Below are 18,312 nucleotides of genomic sequence, written 5' to 3'. Positions count from 1 at the left end.
AGTGGTCCATAAATATTCCTGTGCTGGTTGACATGGTGACACTGCAAATCTGTAATGTGCATCTGGTGTCTGTCTGTGTTTGTGAAAAATGTGTATTGTAGGATTGGCCTTTCACAAATGTTAAAATGAATATTATATGTGTTGTGTTAGAAAGTTATGCTGTATTAATTTTCTTAAGTAGTGTGTTAAATATAGCTTTAGGTTATAACAAAATGTCAAAGTAGAAACTATGCTATGTAAGGTACTTTTTTTAAAGAAAGGAATGAGGTGCTTGCACCGAGATAGCAGCCATGGGACACCTAAATCTTTCAGAGAAAGAAAATTTATTGCTCCATTATCAGAGGAAATTTCTTCCCACCTCGCTCAGTCCTGAAGATGCCCTCAGGATTAAGAAGGAAGACGTTGACACTGGCCAGACAGAATCCTGTGTTTGAATGGAATTTATGCATCATGTATGAGATGTATGAATATACAACAGGCTATTGCTTTTAAGAACTAATCCTCTGTTAACGTGTGTCCTCTTTCGGGCTTATTTTGCCCAGAAAGAGGTACCTGGGCTGTCCATAACACTTTGTTTTTATTGTCTCGTATTGTCCTAAATCCTAATTGTCCAAATTTTTATTACTCTAATTATATTACTATTTTTATAACCATTCTATTACTATTAAACTTTTTAAATTCTAAAAACAAGTGATTGGCGTTTTTTCACAGTGTGCAAACAGTTCAGATGCTGAGAGCCAAAAATCATAGGAGAAGGAAGGGAGGGATATGATCACCAGGACAGAACTAGAGGAATTTCGGGGAAAATCGCGTTCATGGCTGGAGCCTAGCTTTCAGTTTCGGTAATTTCTGTTTTTTATCCGGAAGGTGGAAGTCTGAGCGGGCTGTGCGTGCTACATTGGCTCTCGCTTGCCTCTCAGCTCGGCCTGCTGCTGCGGCCGGGATCGCGCTGGGGGCTCGCTGCGGCCGGGGCTGCGGTGCGTCCTCCGAGCCGCCAGGGGCGCGCGGGGCCTGCGCAGCGGGGAGCCGAGGTACCGGGCCCGGAGGGCGGCGGGGGGCGCGCCCGGCCCAGGGACGTGCCGGCCGCAGCGCCGCCCCGGCGCGGCTGGGAGGTCCCTACGCTGGCGGCGGACCAGGCCGCTCCCGGGGTGCTGCCGGCGTGCTGCCGTGCCAAGGGCCGCTGTGGCGGCGTGCTGCCGTGCCGGGGTGCTGCCGTGGTGCTGCAGTGCCCCCCACTGCGTGCCGAGCTCGGTGCGGCGCTCGGCCCGTGGCGCTCAGCCGGCCCCGGGCTGGAGATGGGACGGGCTGGTGCCAGCAGAAAATCTCCTTGTAAAGCCGAGGCCTCGCCAGGTGTGCTTCAGTCCGCGGGGCGGCACACACAGGGGGCTGGCTCGTCAGTCTGTAGCTGACGGGTATCGCCTGCTTCAGGATGGGCACCAGCATGCTCCCCTGCCGTCGGGGGGATGTTCCGTGTTACACGCTGCCTCTAGGAGTACCTTGGTGGGAAGTGTTGTGAACATGGAAGTACAATGAATAGGTTATTGTTTAAGCAGCTCAAAATATTTTTCATGCCAATCCATAGGCAGGAAAATACTTCCTTATACTACTTATAGAGGGTAAACTTGCCTTGGGAAAAAAAATAAATTCAACTTGTAAATATGAGAGCTTCAAATTCACAAGGCATTGCAGTCCCGGGGTGACTTAAGGGAATAGACAAGATAATTTCAGCTGGCCCTTGATCATTTTATGAAGTAGATTATATGATAGTGAGTGAACAATAGCTGGGCTTGGACTATGACCCAGGAACTTGCTTCTCTGTTAATTACTCATCACTCCATCTTGGACTGGGGCTGTAGTTCTTATGTTTTATACCTTATGCTGCTTTTTCTTTACCCTAGGACATCCTGTCTCTCAGACTGAATTACCAGCAAAGGATGGAGAACATCCTGGCTAGTTTGTGTGGGACCAGCCCAGATGATCCGCTCCCTGTGTGGGTTCATGGCAGCATTGGCCATTGCTTTAACCAGCTGACACTAAGCGTGATTCCTCATGTGATCCTTGCAGCGGTCAGTGCCTGCTTCCTTGGCACTCCGAGGTATGACAACTCTGGCTCTTGATTACTATGCAGGACTGGAGGTGGGGTGGAAAGGCTGGAAATTGTATCTCCCTATCATAGGCTGAATATGTAATTAGGGAAGGACACAATATTATAATGCTGTTATATTTGTCAGCATCCATTTTAATTCAGTGTACAGAAAGGAAAGCAGAAAGAATAGAGGGGATTGTGGGCATAAAATCACAGAAAGTAATTAAAAACTTTTTTAGTGAATGAGGACTGGGGAAACTGGAAGTATTCTGGTAGAGGATATAAATCCAAGGTGGCATAGAAGATGTATATAAGGCAATAAGGAGTTTAGAGAAATGCAGAATTGTTTTTCTGTTTACCCTCTTCTGAAATTTCTAAACATGACAACATTCACTGATACTGAAAGGCCACAAAGAATCCAGTGATAATGAAGTATTTTGATGGACAATAGATTGTACACCTTACAAGCATAGCATCACTGAAACTCACAGTGATAAAAATAATGTTTCTAGAAAAAATATCCGACAGACCAGGAAATCAAGGATCAGAGATGTGACACAGGGAATTTCGTCATCCAAAATTTGTGTTAAAGAGGTTAAATATACTTTTTCTTGCTGTTAATCCTCAAGGATTGGAGTCTGATTTGACTACAAAATATCATAGTTTAGAAACAAATTTCTGTAAATAAATGCTTTTCTTTGGTAGCATCTGACCAAAGAGTGGGCTATATTGATCTGATGTAGTTTAGCAATACTAAACTACATCAGATAGTTTACAGTCAGAAGTTACAGATCTAGGGGGGTGTATCCAGAAGGTTAAGTAGGAGTGGATGTATAAACATGGGGAGGAGAAGAGGAAGAAAGGGCAGTACTGACTGAGAGGTAGTGGAATTCCAACTGTAATTTATTTCACTGCTCTTTCCTCTTCAAGGTCTGGCTCTGGTGTGCCTTGCAGGCCGAGCTGGGGGTGGAGAATCGCTGCCTCCTTCGTACTTGCTGCCTTGTTCCTTGCTGACACCATCCCAGCCACCATTTCCCAGCAGGAGCTGGGCCCTGTGTACCTGGAAGTGCTGGCCAATGGCACTGCTGCCCTGACATGGCTGGTGCATGGCTTCGCTCTTCTCATGCTCTGCAGGTCCATTCATGGCTTCACCCGTGGCCCTGCAGCCCTGGCTCTCCTCACTCTCTTACCCCTACCCTCCTTCATCATCACCCTGGTGTGGTACTGCCACAGTGGGACAGCTTGGTCTCCTGCCCACCCTGGTAGCTCCACCAGGTTCGCCATTCTGTGTCTGCAGCTGGTCTCTCTGCTTGCCTATGTGGTCAGCTACCTCTTCCGCACTGCTGCCAGGCAAGACTTCCTCTCCATCAATACCTCCTGGCAAGAGGACCAGTCCATCTCAGAGCCAGGGATCCCAGTGCCTGACCAGCAGAGAGTGGCAGAGGATGGTGAGAGCTGGCTCTCCCGCTTCTTTTACACCTGGATGAATCCCCTCATGAAGCGTGGCTACCAGCAGAAGCTGAACCAGCCACAGGACGTCTATTTGCTTCCTCACCAGCTCCAGGCTGCCAGGGTCTGTGACCGGTTCTACTCTTGCTGGCAGAAGAAGGCAGCCCTTCAGCAAGCAGAGGAGGAGACAGTGTCTCTTACCAGCCCAATCATTGCTGGAGGTGATGGGAGCAGTGATGCTCCAGACAACCCACATCATGCCCAGAAAGCTGTGTGCCTCCTGTCAATCCTTCACGCGGCCTTTGGGCTTCGTTTCTACACCCTTGGACTTCTCAAGCTGGCTGAAAGTCTGCTGGGTTTTTCAGGTCCTCTGCTTCTGAACTTGCTGGTGAATTTCATGGAGTCACGGCAGGAGCCCTTGAGCCATGGGGTTCTGTATGCCCTTGGGCTCTTTGCTGGCTCCTTCCTGGGCGCTCTCTTGCGGAGCCAGTTCAGGTACGAGATGAACAAGATGGCGCTGATGGTGCGGGCCGCTGTCATCTCTGCCATCTACCGCAAGGCTCTGCATGTCAGCAGCTCCAGCCTCGCCCGCTTCACTGTGGGGGAGATTGTCAACTTCATGAGCACGGACACCGATAGGTTGGTCAACTTCTGCTACAGCTTCCATGAGTTGTGGAGCCTGCCTGTCCAGCTTGCCATTACCCTCTACCTCCTGTACCAGCAAGTGGGGATAGCGTTTCTGGGAGGCGTGGCCCTGGCACTGCTGCTGGTGCCCATCAACAAGATCATAGCTAACCGCATCATGGTGAACAACGAGGAGATGCTGAAACACAAGGACACACGAGTCAAGGTGAGGGGCAGGGGTGTCTCTCTTGTATTTTTTCTCTGTTTGTCCCAGAACATTGGCTTCTTGGCCACTAGTCATGGTCCAAGGCAGATTAATTGAATCACAGCTGTTGAGAAAAATGCCAGAAAGGGCACACACACACACACACACACACACACACACACACACACACACACACACACACACACTTACACTTTGGTCAAAAGTGTTTCAGGGTGATGTAGTTTCACCACCCATAAGATTGTGAACCTTTAATGCTTTTCTTGTCCCCTGGGCTTATTTGGGTTCCCTTGCAAGTTTCTCTTCTGTGTGTAGTAAAGGTAAGACTCCCGATGGCTTCCTCTAGATTTGCATCCATCCTATTGCTCCAGTGATGCCATCAGTGACGAAGTGGCTTTCAGTCTGGACAAGGGATCATGGATGTAATTTTATATGGCTCAAGGCTTGGCACTCTCAGTCATCTTTTCCACTGCTTTTCTCCTATTTGCAGTGCCATCTCTCCTCTCCACATGTCAGACATTTGATTCCCTCCTTTTAGCATTGTATCTCTAATTTGAGGGGACAGCAGTTTCACTCATGCTTTGAAGCATGAAACATAGGTCAACTCCCTGTCAGACCAGTTGACAGCTTTTAAAATACATATTTTGCCAACAGTAGCTGCATCTACCAGAGTTGTATCTGATGATGCTGGACTTTCTCCAACTGTTGTAAGACTGGTTTGCCGAATAAAGTCTCTCTTGTTAGTTTTCTTTAATGTTGGGCAGAGACACAGTCAGCTTGCTCTACAGATGCTGACCTGAGAACAGAAATGAGAGAACTGCATCCTGCAGGGACACCAGAGTTCTGGAAATGAACCAGCCAGGCTCTGGACACAGACCAGCTGTGTCAGGGCAGGACCAGGCCTGAGAGTCAGATGTTATCTCAAGGCACTGTCAAGTCAACAGAAGTAAATAGTATCCAGGCTGGAACTAGCAATTTCGCACATCTCTTCACCTGTGGTGTTCATCTTTTGCTTGGAAAGTAGTGTAATATTTTGCCTTTTCCTTGGTTGTGCACAGCATGGGTGTCTGAAGAAGCTGGTGGGATGGATGAGCACAAAGTTTCCAGTAGTTGTCACTTAAGTTTATGCCTTTGTTAGCAATAAATGGTTCCTGACATCTCTAGCTTGACCCTTAGCAGGAGATATCTGCACACCCAGGCACAGCCCAGGTTGGCTGGGCACTGTTGGCTTGATGTTCTTTTCCTCGCTGCCTGCAGCTAATGACAGAGTTCCTGTGTGGCATTCGTGTGATCAAGTTTTACGCCTGGGAGAAGCACTTCAGCACCAGGATAAAATCCTGCCGGGCCAAAGAGCTGCAGAAGTTGCGGGCCATCGGTTACCTGGATGCTTTGTGCGTGTACCTGTGGGCAGCACTCCCTGTGGTTATCTCCATTGCCATCTTTGTCACCTATGTCCTGTTGGGTCACCAGTTCACTGCCACAAAGGTGAGTAGGTGGTAGGGAGAGCTCCAGACTTGTCTTGTGCAGAACACAGTCTACAGTGGAACTGCAATCCTGAGGCATCTTCTCTGGGAAATAAACCCAGCCCATGTCTCTCCACAGCTCTTCAGGCTCTCACTGGTAAAGCTGTTTGGAGGATACTGGGGAGATGCTGGCTCCAGCTTATGGCTGTTTGCTTACCCACGCAGGTGTTCACAGCATTGGCCCTTGTTGGGATGCTTATTCTACCCCTCAACAGCTTCCCATGGGTGTTGAATGGGATCTTGGAAGCCAAAGTTTCCCTGGATCGAATCCAGCAATTCTTTGAACTCATGGACCAGGACCTGGAAGCTTATTATGCCCTAGGTAACGGTTAAGGAATCTGCCAGGCCTGAGACTCTGGCCAGCAGACCTTCAGAGCAGAGAGCTGAGGTGCGAGGCCCAGGGGCAGTGCTGGAGGGCAGCTGGCTGTCACCCTGTGATTCAGGATGTTCAGTTGGGTAGAGGCAGAGTGGATACACTTCTCTTAATTTCCGTGGAAAGCAGGAGACAAGGCTATAACATTCCACTTTACCAACCATAAGCCACTGCTTGTCCCAACGGAGCCATTAATGTCCCAGTAGAACAAGCAGCTCTGTCCTCTGACCAAAGCTCTTCTGACACTGAAGCCATCAACAAGCTTGGCAGAAAGGCTTGAGTGGCTGCCCCTCTCCTCAGCCATATTAGCTCCCTTTCCTTCTTTCATTGCCTTTGGCCAGCTCCCTGCCATTCTTTTACCTTCAGCAATAATAAAATGAGGTTATATCATTACAGTGTCTCCCTGACTACCGTGTGTGTCTGGTGTGAGCTGGAGACAGAACGGTTGGAAGAAGGGATGTATAAGTTAAAGGGCAAGTCAGTAGGCAAGAGTCTCATTCTGTGGTTGGGTTGGGGCATCATGCAGTGCCTCATCCATTGTCTCTGCATTTGGGAACAAAGCTGATGATATTTGTGATGCCAGGTGCCTTTAATTTTCTGGTCTTCTCATAGTAGTGCTTTGCTGTTCGGGTTTTCACTTGTAGATGGCCCTTCAGATACTGCTACTGCCATGGAGATGCAATGTGCAACCTTCTCATGGGTGCCAGTTGAGGAGGAAAGCACCAGACATCCCTCATCCACAGGCACTCTGAAACTGCACATTGAGAGCCTGTCAGTGAGAAAGGTGAGCAAGGACATGGGAGGTAGTAGAGAAAAATGCATTAGAGAAAAAGTACTGGAAACTAGAAATAATGGAGCAGAGGTGGCATGTTTTCCTCAATCTAGGAGCTGTGCCTCAAAATCTTCTCTTGATCAAGAGGCACAGGACACTGAAAGGCTGAAAGGCACTGGAGAACATCCATGGCTTACAGACAGGAGATGAACTAGTTCTCTCTGCTTTCTACTATTGCTGCTGGAGACAACTGGACAGGGAACAGTGCAGGGCTCTAGAGTTAACACTCCTTGTGTTAAATCTGTGTCCTGTCATATCAGGAGTCTGGTTTACCTGACAGCTGTACCCAGCTGCACTGCTGTACATGAGATGGTCCTAGCAGTCAGCTTCCTTACAGGCTACGTGTGGCTCAAGAAATCTGGACAAGCTACCCTGCATTAGCACATCAGGTTGCTTCTTTTCCTTTCCCTTTGCAGGGAATGCTCCTCGGGGTCGTTGGGAAGGTTGGCTCTGGCAAAAGCTCTCTGCTTGCAGCCATCACTGGAGAGCTCATTAAGTAAGTAGCCTAAAGAGTTTTTCCTGCCTGGTCCCTCCATGCCATGGCAGGTGGGAATTGTCCAGTGCTATCCCAACTTGTGGTGGGTAATTTTGGTCTGCCAGCAGTTTTTCTTTGTTGCCCTTTATACCCACTTCTGTTGTGCTTGCAGACAAGGTGGACGAGTGTATGTTTGTGACCTGGAGCAAGGATTTGGTCTGGCCACACAGGAGCCTTGGATACAGTTTACCACTGTCCGCAGAAACATCCTTTTTGGGCGGGAATATGATGCCAGGCTGTTCGAGGAGGTGCTGGAGGCCTGTGCCCTCTCCGAGGACCTAAATGTGAGTGCTTAGGCTGGAGACCTGCCTGGACCTTCTTGGCATGCTTTTGCATCCATCCTGAGCTTCATAGGATCAGTGTTTATTGTTTCAGGGTGTAGACTGCTGCTCCAATGTCCCATCACACAGCGTTGCTCTGATTGCCAAGCCCACACCATTCCTAGCGTGCCCGTACTTCCTTAAGGTGTGAAGTCACTCTTGTAGAACTCTGGGTGGTTTCTTCTGCTGCTGAGCCAAAAGCTTTTCATGCTGGGGAAAGCATGCTCTTCATGAGTTGTTCTTGCAGAGCTGATTGCTGTTGGGTTTTTCAGGCAGAACCTATCAGCAGCTGATGTTTTTTCGGGGGGAGGATCAGAAGCAACTTCTTTAGGGTTTTGAAGGGCTAAGTCAGTGTTCCTGACATGTGTTCTAAATTTGAGGTTTATAACTGTATTAGCCAATAAACCTGGCTGTATATATGGTATATATAGGAATCTAGCCTTCTCCCAGTTTATAAGCTAATGCCTGATTTTCTGAAGCTTTAGCAGCTCCTGTTAATTTTGGCTGGAGCTATGAACACTCTGTAAAGGCGCGATTTTTATTTGAGATTTTGTAAAATACACCTATGCTACCAAACCGAGAGGAGGCTTATTTCCAGGCGCTGAAATTTGGTAGTTTTTACTGCTATGCTGTTTGGAAGGACCCTGACATAATTTTGATGCAGACATGGCCCTTGTTCTCACAGAAAATTACTGTGTGCAAGTACCTTGGACCAGAAGTTGCTCTTGATGGGTAGTTAAGATGTGATCACCCTATTCTGGAGTGTAAGAGATTTTTGTAGCATTAATAAGCCTTCCCAGTTGTCTGTAGAACCAGTGTATAGATTGTTGCATTGTTTAATTGTTGGTAAGTGGTCAGCCTTAGAAATTACTGCCAGAGACTGGAGAGGGGTCCCTGTGTCCTAGTTTTGGGTCTCCAGCAGTTTCTTGTCCCTTTCTAAATTATTTTCTTGAATATTTCAGATTTTACCAGCGGGTGACCAGACAGAGGTGGGTGAAAATGGTGTGACACTCAGTGGGGGACAGAAGGCTCGAATAGCCCTTGCCAGAGCCGTTTACCAGGTAAATAACAAAGGCATTATTGTGTGGCAGATCTTGCCTAGTCAAATATAGAGAGCTCAGCTGTACAGTTCTGGCAACATGTCTTTAAAGCACATTGTGCTGCCATACAGAGACACGTGGACTTTTCTCTACAGCACTGCCTGCTCCAGGAGGGCCAGCAGCTATATCCTTTTTTCTTTTGTCCCCCTCCCAGGAGAAAGAACTTTACCTCCTTGATGATCCTCTGGCTGCTGTTGATGCAGATGTAGCCAAACATATTATGTGGAAATGCATTTTTGGAGTTCTCAAAGATAAGACCAGGGTCCTTTGCACCCACAGGACAGAGTTTTTGGAGAAGGCCGATGCCTTGTTGCTGATGGACAATGGCAGGATAGTTAAGACAGGTACACTGTCTGTCTTCTCAGGCATTCACTTGTGCCTGTGTCTTAGAATGGCTTGAGGGCATTAGGATTGACTAGTGGGGAACCTAGTGATAAAAGAGGACTCTGAGAACACTCCATGTGTGCAGAGATGGGGTGCAAGAGGATGAGCAGATGTACAGACAAAACAGGACAGTCCTAGATGTGGGGAGCTGATGAGGCAGAAAGAGTAACAGGTTGAATGGAGTGGAGCCTTCAAGGGTACAGTTGCTGTATAATGTGGGGAATGTTATGAGAGAACAAAACTGGGTCATTTCAGAGCAAGAGGCAGTAGGAGGGTGGAAAGTTGTCACCCGCTCCTCACACATGCCAAAGAATTTGCATGTCTCTCTTCGCAGGCACACCAGCTGATATCCTGCCACTTGTTGAAGCCTTCCCCAAGTTCAAGGATACAGACAAGGGAGATGAGGATAAAGGTCTGTTCCTGATGAGCTTAAGGGTAGCTGGGGCAGCACAGCTGACCTTCCAGACAGAACCTGTACCTGATGGCTGCTGGCTTTAGAGAAGAACTCCCATCATCTTGTTCTGCTGTGGCAGTGCTGATATGTGGGTGGTGTATACATAGAAGGACAGAAGGCCCACATATCATTGGGTATTGGTCTGGAGCAGTATTTGAACCTCTTGTTCCACTTGTAGTCCAGTTTGGATGAAGAACTGCCAGGGTTGGTGCACCTGTCTTGAAAGAGGAGAGAGGAGGGGAAAAAAAAGTGTCCCTCATAGTTTAGACTTGCTCTGTTCACATTTAGGAACAACTGCAGGAAGAATTTAACACTGCACTGACCTTTGCTTTTCCATCTATCCCCACAGCCCCTAATGAACAGGGACAGGAAGAGGCCATAAAGACAGAGGCAGAAGAACCAACCCAAAACCATAATCTCATCCACAAGGAGGAAGAAAAGAAAGAAGGGGCAGTGGCTTTTCAGGTGTACAAAGCATATTGGATGGCAATGGGCAGCTGCTTAGCAATATCAATCCTCTTCTCACTGTTCCTGATGCAAGGTGAGGCAGTGACCCAGCAGCACATCTCTCTTTAGACACTCTTCTCCTCTTGTCTCATTCCCTGGCTGCATGGAGTCCAGAAGGAAGGATGCCAGGGCTTTGAACACTCACCTCTGTAGCAGTGCTGTGTCACTGCTACACCTCAAGGCTATTCACTTGCTCCTGCTCTACTACTAGCAGGGGAAATACTGTACAGGGCAGTGAGACTATGCAAAAGTTGTCCAGCAGCTTCCTCTTCATCTTATCAGCTTCATGTTTGCTGATTCAGAAGTAGAATTTCTCTTTACAAAGTCTGTCTTTCTCTGTAGCATCCAGAAATGTCTCGGATTGGTGGCTGTCATACTGGATCTCCAGCATATCCCAGACAGCAAATACCTCTGTGATGGACTGCTCAGCTTCCCTGCCTTCCCCAGAGCTGCTTCTCTTCTCCACTGCTGGGCTTGTGTAAGTGAATATGGTCCAGAGGTGCCAAAGGAAGCAGGAAATATCCTTAAATGCATTTCCTATGAAGATCCTGGAGAGCAGGGATAGATAAACTTACCACTTCACTTCAGGGGATGTGTGTGGTTGCCTTGACAAACAGAATCAAAATCCCTGACCTGATAATGTGCCAAAAAGGCTTCTGTCTGGGGCTGATGGAAGACTCCTGGCTGCATAGTAATCAGAGTATTTGTCCCAACATGCCAAAGGGGTGTAACGGGAGTATCAGGCTAAAGTATCCTGATTTCTCCTGGAGTATGCTCTTGGGTTCTTATGCCCTGTCTGTGAGTTTACTGTCCGGAAGATGTTGGATTCATAATCTTCCTCCTTTTTTCCAGTTCCCCCATTCAAGATTTGGACAAGACCCCAGCCCCTCCCAATGGCTCAGTGGATGTGAATTTCTACCTGATAGTTTATGGGAGCATTGCAGGGGCCAATTCCCTCTTCACCATTATTCGGGCATTCCTCTTTGCTTATGGTGCTCTCCGTGCTGCCTCTGTCATTCATGACCGACTGCTCCAAAGGGTTCTAAAGGTAATGGGCACAAAGTCCAGAGCAGGCTGAGGCTCCTGCAATCTCCCATTCTTCTCATAGCTGGGAGTACAGGTGTGGGAGATAGATTAAGGTTTCTGTTGGTATTGGCTGGGAGGACTGTATTCCAAACGGCTGCACCACAGCTAGCACAAGGGGCCAATGAGCAGGGTTCAAAATGTGTCCTGGTCATTCCATGGAAGGATGATTTACGGCTCCCACCTGCATCTCTTCACTCATTAGCCTTAGATGTATAGCCAGTCAAGTCAAAGTAGCTTTTACAGGATGGTGAGTTCAGGTTTAGATGAGATTGGAAGCAGTTATTAAGCAAGGTCTAGGGCTGATGCTGGCATATGTCAGTTAACTTTATGGTTTTGGCTTCCTTGGGTCCTCAGGCTAGAGTTAGGATTAGGAGATTGAAAATTCAGATTAGAGACTAGATTTGCCTTGCTGCTATTGAGCCATCATGGTGTCTGAGTGCCTGCTTTCTCAGTAGCTGTCAGCCATTTGATAGTGAAGGAGTGCTTCCTTTTACCACGCAAACAGTATGTGAGTTGTTGTGCTGCTAGTGGATGCTGGCTTTGGAGGCTGAGGTAAGGAAGTGGGTTGTGATGGCCCCCTCCTTGTGGCCTTAAGTGCTCCCCTTGGTGCTGCTCTCCTGCACAGTGTTCTGTGGTTGGATCTCACCACTCCTGACTGGCTCTTACTGTCTGGTTCCCTTACCGCCAGGCCACAGTCACCTTCTTTGACACCACACCAACAGGCCGGATCCTGAACCGCTTCTCCTCAGACCTGTACTGTGTGGATGACAGCCTGCCATTTATCCTTAACATCTTCCTAGCCAACATCTACCAGTTGTTGGGCATGCTGGTGATAATGACCTATGGCCTCCCTTGGATTGGTCTGGTCTTGCTCCCTCTGGCTGTAGTCTACTTCATCATTCAGCGCTATTACCGATTCACATCCCGGGAGCTCAAGCGCCTCCACAGTATCACCCTGTCTCCCATTTACACCCACTTCTCAGAGACCCTCTCGGGACTGAGCACCATCAGAGCCATGCGGGCAACAAAGAGGTGAGCAGGGAGCACAACCCCCAGAAAGACAGAGTTCAGAGCTTTGGCTTTATATGCCAAGGCCTTCCTCTTGTGGGGCTGGTTATAGGGGGGCTAGAATGCCCTTTGTCTGGGGCAGCAGGAGAGGAATTTGAGTGATGCAAACCTCTGTTGTGTGCCTGACAGGTTTGAGTTGGAGAATCAGCTGCATCTGGAGCAGAACCAGCGCTGTCTCTTTGCCAGCAAAACAGTGATGGAGTGGCTGGACATCCGCTTGCAGATGATTGGGGTTGCTGTGGTTACTGCTATAGCAGGGATTGCCATCATCCAGCACCAGAAGCAGCTGGGAAATCCAGGTAGACTGCCAGGGACTGATCTATGTCCACTCCTAGGCTGTGCCCAAGGGGTTCCTCTTCTCCCAGCCCAGAGCTACACATTTTTCTGCACTGGGGTAAGATCCAGAGCTCCAGCTTCCTGTAGCAAGTCACCCACAGTATAGTGCTTCAGTTCCTGTCTCTGCTCCTGTGTGTCCCCAACCTCAAGTGTGACCCCAGACTTCAGAGTCTTGACTTTTCCTTTAGGTTTTTTTTTTGTCTGCCCAGCAAGATGTCAGCTCCTTCCCTGCCACTAACATTCTTGCTTATGCTTTTGTCCTCACAGGACTTGTGGGCCTGGCCCTTTCATATGCCCTGTCTGTCACACACCTGCTCTCAGGCCTCATTGACAGTTTCACTCACACAGAGATGATGATGGTGAGTGTGGAGCGGACAGAGGAGTACTCCACAGACATCCCCACGGAGCCTCAGGATAAATTGGTCCAGGTAAAAGCTCAAATGTGTTCTCAGGTACTGGCCCTGCACTTGCCCCCCGTGGGAGATCACAGGATTCCAGTGAATGGGTGGAGGGTCCTCACCACAGAAACCACCTTGATCACTCATCTTTTACTAGTGTATCTCCTGGGGAGGCTGAATCTCTGGCAGGAACTGGTGAAGGTGGGAGTGATGGGAAGGAGTAGGGAAGCAGAATAGCTAGATAGGGAAGCAAGATACAAGCTGTGATGGAAGAGCAAGCCTAGGAGTGGGCTGGAGGTGGGATTGGGCTGTGTGTTGGTTCTGCTCAGAAGCCAAGCAACCATCTAAAGGGAAGGGTGGGGCTTGGACTGTGGGGAGTTGATGCTGAAGATGACAATCAATCATTATCATACCCTTTCTCACCTGTGTATCCCTCTTAGGTTTCTGCTGACTGGCCACGCGAGGGGCTTGTGGAGTTCCAGCAGGTGGTCCTGGCATACAGACCAGGCTTGCCTAATGCACTTGATGGTGTGAGCTTCACTGTTTACCCTGGAGAGAAGCTGGGCATTGTGGGTCGCACAGGATCTGGGAAATCCACCCTTTTCTTGGCCCTTTTCCGCATGGTGGAGATGAAATCAGGCCAGATTCTCCTTGATGGTGTTGACAGCCAGCTGGTGGGCTTGGAGGAGCTGAGGTATGGCTGAGCAGAGTGAAGGGTAGCTGTCAGTGGCTGGATGCCAAAGTAAAGAGTGAGGAGCAAAGGACTCGCTGTTGTGGCACCCTCTTTTCTGATTGTGGCAGCTTTTTATGAGTCTCTCTGTGGTTTCTCGACAGCTGTGCTAAGGAAACCAGGCTGAATATGTGACCCATGTCTCTGTGCCTCTAAGATTTGTAGCAAACTAAGACACCCCATGAAAAAGTAGCAATCTTTGCTTTCCTGCAGAACCCATCCCATGAGCCCTCAGCTTTTGTTTGCTTGCAGATCTAGGCTGGCCATCATCCCACAGGATCCATTTTTGTTCAGTGGCTCAATCAGAGAAAACCTGGACCCCCAGGGGAAACGGACGGATGCTGAGCTCCGCGAGGTGCTGGAGCAGTGCCACCTGTGGGATGCTGTTACTCAGATGGGTGAGATGGAAACCAGTGAGAAGCAGCTGATGAATGCAGGTTCTGCAAGTGGAGGGAAGGGCTTCGCTCAGGCAGGGAGCTGAGGTGGATGCAGTAGGGAATGGGTTAGGCAAGGTTGGAACTAGTGTGGAAACAGGTCAGTGGGACCCAGTGGCATTACCTGACATTTGGAGGCAAATGGACTGGCAGGTGATGGATTGGGTGGCAGAAGTTGGCTACTGAGACCAGGCCTGAGTGGGTGTTAGAGGAGTAGCTGAGAGATAAGCCAGGCCTTCGTTCTAAGGGAACTGTGCCAGATGTTGCACATGTCTAAGTGTAAAGGCTCCAGTTCCTAAGGCCTGGGCCCGAGCAGAATTGGGATTTTGTGTGCTACTGGGAAAACCTTGGACTGGTGGAGCCGTTTGGAGCCCTGTGTAGATGATGCAGGTGACTGCTAATCTTGATACCTGCAGGTGGACTGGACAGCGAGCTGGGAGAGAGGGGAAAGAGTCTGTCTGTGGGACAGAGGCAGCTGGTGTGTCTGGCCAGAGCCCTCCTGACACAGGCCAAGGTGAGTGCACTGCCTCCATTGGAGCAAGGGGGAGGGTGACCTGCTGGTGACTGGGGACAGCAGAGAGGTGTAATGGGAACAGATATCCTGTGCTAACTTCTCAGGCTGTCTCTAGCCAGGGAGTGGGGTCTCTGCAGTGGTGCTTGGGAGCTGCCTTCACTCTGTGTCCCTGGCAGGTGCTGTGCATCGATGAGGCCACAGCCAGTGTGGATCAGAAGACAGACCAGCTGTTGCAGCAGACCATCCGCCAGCGCTTCGCTGACAAAACTGTTCTGACGATTGCTCACAGGTATGGAAGAACCTCTGTGCCTAAATCATCCTGCCACTCTGAGAGGTGGCTGCACACTCCGTGCCTGGGCCTCAAGCTGAGCATGGAGGTTTCTGTGATAAGGTTTTTCAAGTGCCAAAGCTGGACCTTGCCTTTTGCCTTTTCTACTGTGTGCTGGAACAACTGGATGTGAAAAGGGGAAAAAGTTGTACCCAGAAGTTGGTGTCAGCAAAAGGCAAAATGCAGCATCATATCTCAGATTTCTCTTCCTGGGCACTGCCTGCTGGTAGGGCAGGTGAATCGTTCCTTATGGTTCTGTCACATTAGGATGAGGAGTAATGGAGAACTATCCTATGGAAAGGGGCAATGTGGAGACAGTGGAAGAGCAGGTGTCCCTGGCTCAGTAGAGGGCAGTGCAGGACCGCCAGCAGCAAAGGGCTGCAGCCAGCTACTGGATGGTTGTGTCTTCCAAAATCAAGTTTTAGTTCCAGCCTGCACCTTATGCCAGTGAGGTAGACACTGCCCATGCAGGACAGGACGACAGTGGTTGCCTCCCATCAGAGAGATTAAGAGTAGAATCAGTGGATGCTTACAGCCAGAGGGAGGAGGGCAAAACATGAATACTGCAGAGAAGGGGTGGATCAGCATTAGGTGGTGTTCTCTGCTCTTACCCTTGCCAAGTGGAGGAGCGTTTGGAGGAGGGTTATGCAATTGTACGGAGGGTGTTTTCAAAGCACAGAGGTTACCACAAAAATAAAAATCAAATGAGCAGGTGGCAGGGGCTGGTGTCCTGCTGCACTGGAGTGGGAGTGATGGATGACAGGCAGGGTGGGCTGGGCCTGGCAAGTGAATCAAGTGGGTCTTGTTAAATACATTATGTAGGAGGGAGGCAGTAGGGGTGTGAAGGGAATGTGGTTCCTACACTAGGGATGTTAGGCATAAATAGAGTAGAAGTGCAAGGGCACTGTGGGCTGAGGTGTGTGTTTGGGCTGGGTGTGGGGAGGCCACCTTTGATGGGAGAGTAATTAAAGAGGAGAAACAGCAGAGGAAGGAGTGGCAGAAGGCAAAGCAGCAAGACTGAGTTGAAGATGGCCCCAGCCCCTTTTCCACTGGGATGAAGAGCAATGGGGGAAAGCAATAAGGAGAGAGAGGTGATGATGGGGTTGTTTTGTATCCATGGTTTTTCCATGCCATGCAGCTTTGGGTAAAATCCAGGATGGAAGGTGACTCTGTACTTGTCTCTTGCCCCTTCAAGTCATTTCCAGTGCTGCAGCATGCACTCTCTTGAAGATGAATGTGTAACCAGTGTTTTGAACTCCATAATGTCTATTATCTGCTCAAATCCTGTGTAGTATCTTCCTTGGGATTTGCAGCTTCACAGGGCTGTAGTTTCACACTGAATGGTGCATGACTGTGCAAAAACATTCCTGCTGTCCTGTCTTCCCTATCCAGAGCCAGAGGTTGCTGCTTTGCTGGCAGTCTGGGCAGACCTGGGCATGTATGTGTGCAGTGGGTCCTGTGGCTGGCTGTCTGGTACAAATCCAGTGGTGGTAGCATAAGCAAAGATGCTAGACTGCAGGGCAATAACAGCTGATGCACAATTTCTGCTGCCCTTGGGAGGTGGCAAGTGAGGAAATGTTGGGGCAAATAAAGCAACTCACTAACCCCTGCGGGGATGGAGACATATTGTGCAACCCCAGAATCAGGCATGCCCTGAGCTTCCCCCACAGAACTTCCCTCTGTGCTCCTGGTGCCCTGGCATGCCCAGCAACTGGAAGGCATCACGATGCTCTCCTAAGAGGTGCTGCAGTGAGCAGAAGCTCTCTGGGGAGCTGCACTGCACTGTGGCCTTGAGTGCCAAGGGAAATCCTGCACAGCTCCTAATGCTGGCCATGCCTTGGGCCGCCTTAAGAGCAGGGGAAGCAGTATCCAGAGCTTCTCCTCAGATCCAACAACACGTGTCCTGCATTTGTTGTCCACAGGCTGAACACCATCCTGGACTCAGACCGCGTGCTGGTGATGCAGGCTGGGAGAGTGGCAGAGCTGGATTCACCCGCCCGCCTAAGCCAGAAAGATGGCTCCTTGTTCCAGCACCTCCTGCACAGCAGGCAGACATGATCTCCCCCTCCTGGGCTCAGCCCAGGCAGCCCTTCCAGCTGGGTGCCTGGCTTTCCTCACACCTCAGACACCAGCCCTGTCCCTGCAGGGCCAGGAGCTGCTGAGGTGAGGGAGGGGCTTATTCCTGCCTGCAGGCAGCAGTTGTGTGTCCTTAGGGACAAGAGCGTGGCACTGTGGCCTTTCCTTTAATAAGGAAGATTTGACCTGCTGTTCAGAGTTATGCAAGCCTGGTTGGTGGGATCCTGCTCCCCTCCAAGCTTCCCTTTGAGATTACAGAGGGATTTTCTCCTCTCTAAAGAGACAGTAACTCCTAGTTTGAGACTTAGTCTGACGTATGCAATGTAAAATAAAGTGGAAATATCCTTGCGAAGCTGTTGATTCAGGTCCTTGGCCCTTTTCCTCACCAGACACTTACGTCCTTACGAGATACAAGAGTGGTGCCCTCTCTACATGAAGACAACCCTACGTACCTCTGCTATTCCCAGAAGGCTTTTCCAAGCCCAGAAGGTTGCATTGCATTAAAGGCCTCTAAGGCTTGTTTATTTCAAGACCACACCCTCAAGGGAAATTCTCTGTCCCTCCTGCCCTGCTCCCAGCTGCACAAAACCCACAGCTGCTTTCAGTTTTAGGATCTTGCTTTTGCCACAGGCACCTGGGACTCCTTCTTCCCAACACTCTTAAGGCAATGCCTCGCCCACACCTTTGCTATGCTGTCCAGGGGTAGGTGCCATTCCTTTCCCTGGAGCTGGAGGAGCCATCCCCACCCTTGCAGATGGAGAACAAGGCAGGACAACTCCTGTGCCACAGTCTGGGTTTGCATTCTTGAGGGAAGTGATGGAGATACTCAGCAAGTTGCTGAGCAATCTGATCTACTTGGATCTGCTGAGAGCAGGAGGTTTGTGTTCAGAGGTCCCTAAAACCGAAATTGTTTTATGATTCTCTGATACACT

General features: G+C 49.5%; 1 protein-coding gene across 1 annotated transcript; it reads left to right on the top strand.

The window, feature by feature from the left end:
- The first annotated feature begins 1,131 nt into the window (after positions 1-1,131).
- On the top strand, positions 1,132-17,732 carry ABCC10 (ATP binding cassette subfamily C member 10). Its single transcript, XM_018915767.3, has 22 exons — positions 1,132-1,350; positions 1,899-2,095; positions 3,017-4,385; positions 5,640-5,867; positions 6,071-6,227; positions 6,923-7,062; positions 7,527-7,606; positions 7,758-7,929; positions 8,928-9,026; positions 9,220-9,409; positions 9,784-9,861; positions 10,253-10,444; positions 10,753-10,888; positions 11,263-11,458; positions 12,185-12,528; positions 12,694-12,863; positions 13,168-13,328; positions 13,739-13,992; positions 14,281-14,426; positions 14,879-14,976; positions 15,153-15,265; positions 17,227-17,732. The coding sequence occupies exons 2-22, from the start codon at positions 1,935-1,937 to the stop codon at positions 17,360-17,362; spliced, it is 4,620 nt and encodes a 1,539-aa protein (XP_018771312.3). The 5' UTR covers positions 1,132-1,350; positions 1,899-1,934; the 3' UTR covers positions 17,363-17,732.
- Positions 17,733-18,312: the final 580 nt, after the last annotated feature.

This window comes from Serinus canaria, chromosome 3 (assembly GCF_022539315.1).
Source record: "Serinus canaria isolate serCan28SL12 chromosome 3, serCan2020, whole genome shotgun sequence".
Taxonomy (NCBI): domain Eukaryota; kingdom Metazoa; phylum Chordata; class Aves; order Passeriformes; family Fringillidae; genus Serinus; species Serinus canaria.
The sequence above is the reverse complement of the archived record's forward strand: the minus strand, read 5'-3'. Positions and strand labels throughout refer to the sequence as shown.

What these genes read in the sequence shown, in the direction of transcription:
- ABCC10 (XM_018915767.3), top strand. Translation starts at nt 1,935, where the DNA reads ATGGAGAACATCCTGGCTAGTTTGTGTGGGACCAGCCCAGATGATCCG. An exon ending in TGCTTCCTTGGCACTCCGAG is followed by an intron (nt 2,096 to 3,016) that starts GTATGACAACTC and finishes TTCCTCTTCAAG; the next exon opens with GTCTGGCTCTGGTGTGCCTT. An exon ending in CCCTCCTGACACAGGCCAAG is followed by an intron (nt 14,977 to 15,152) that starts GTGAGTGCACTG and finishes TGTCCCTGGCAG; the next exon opens with GTGCTGTGCATCGATGAGGC.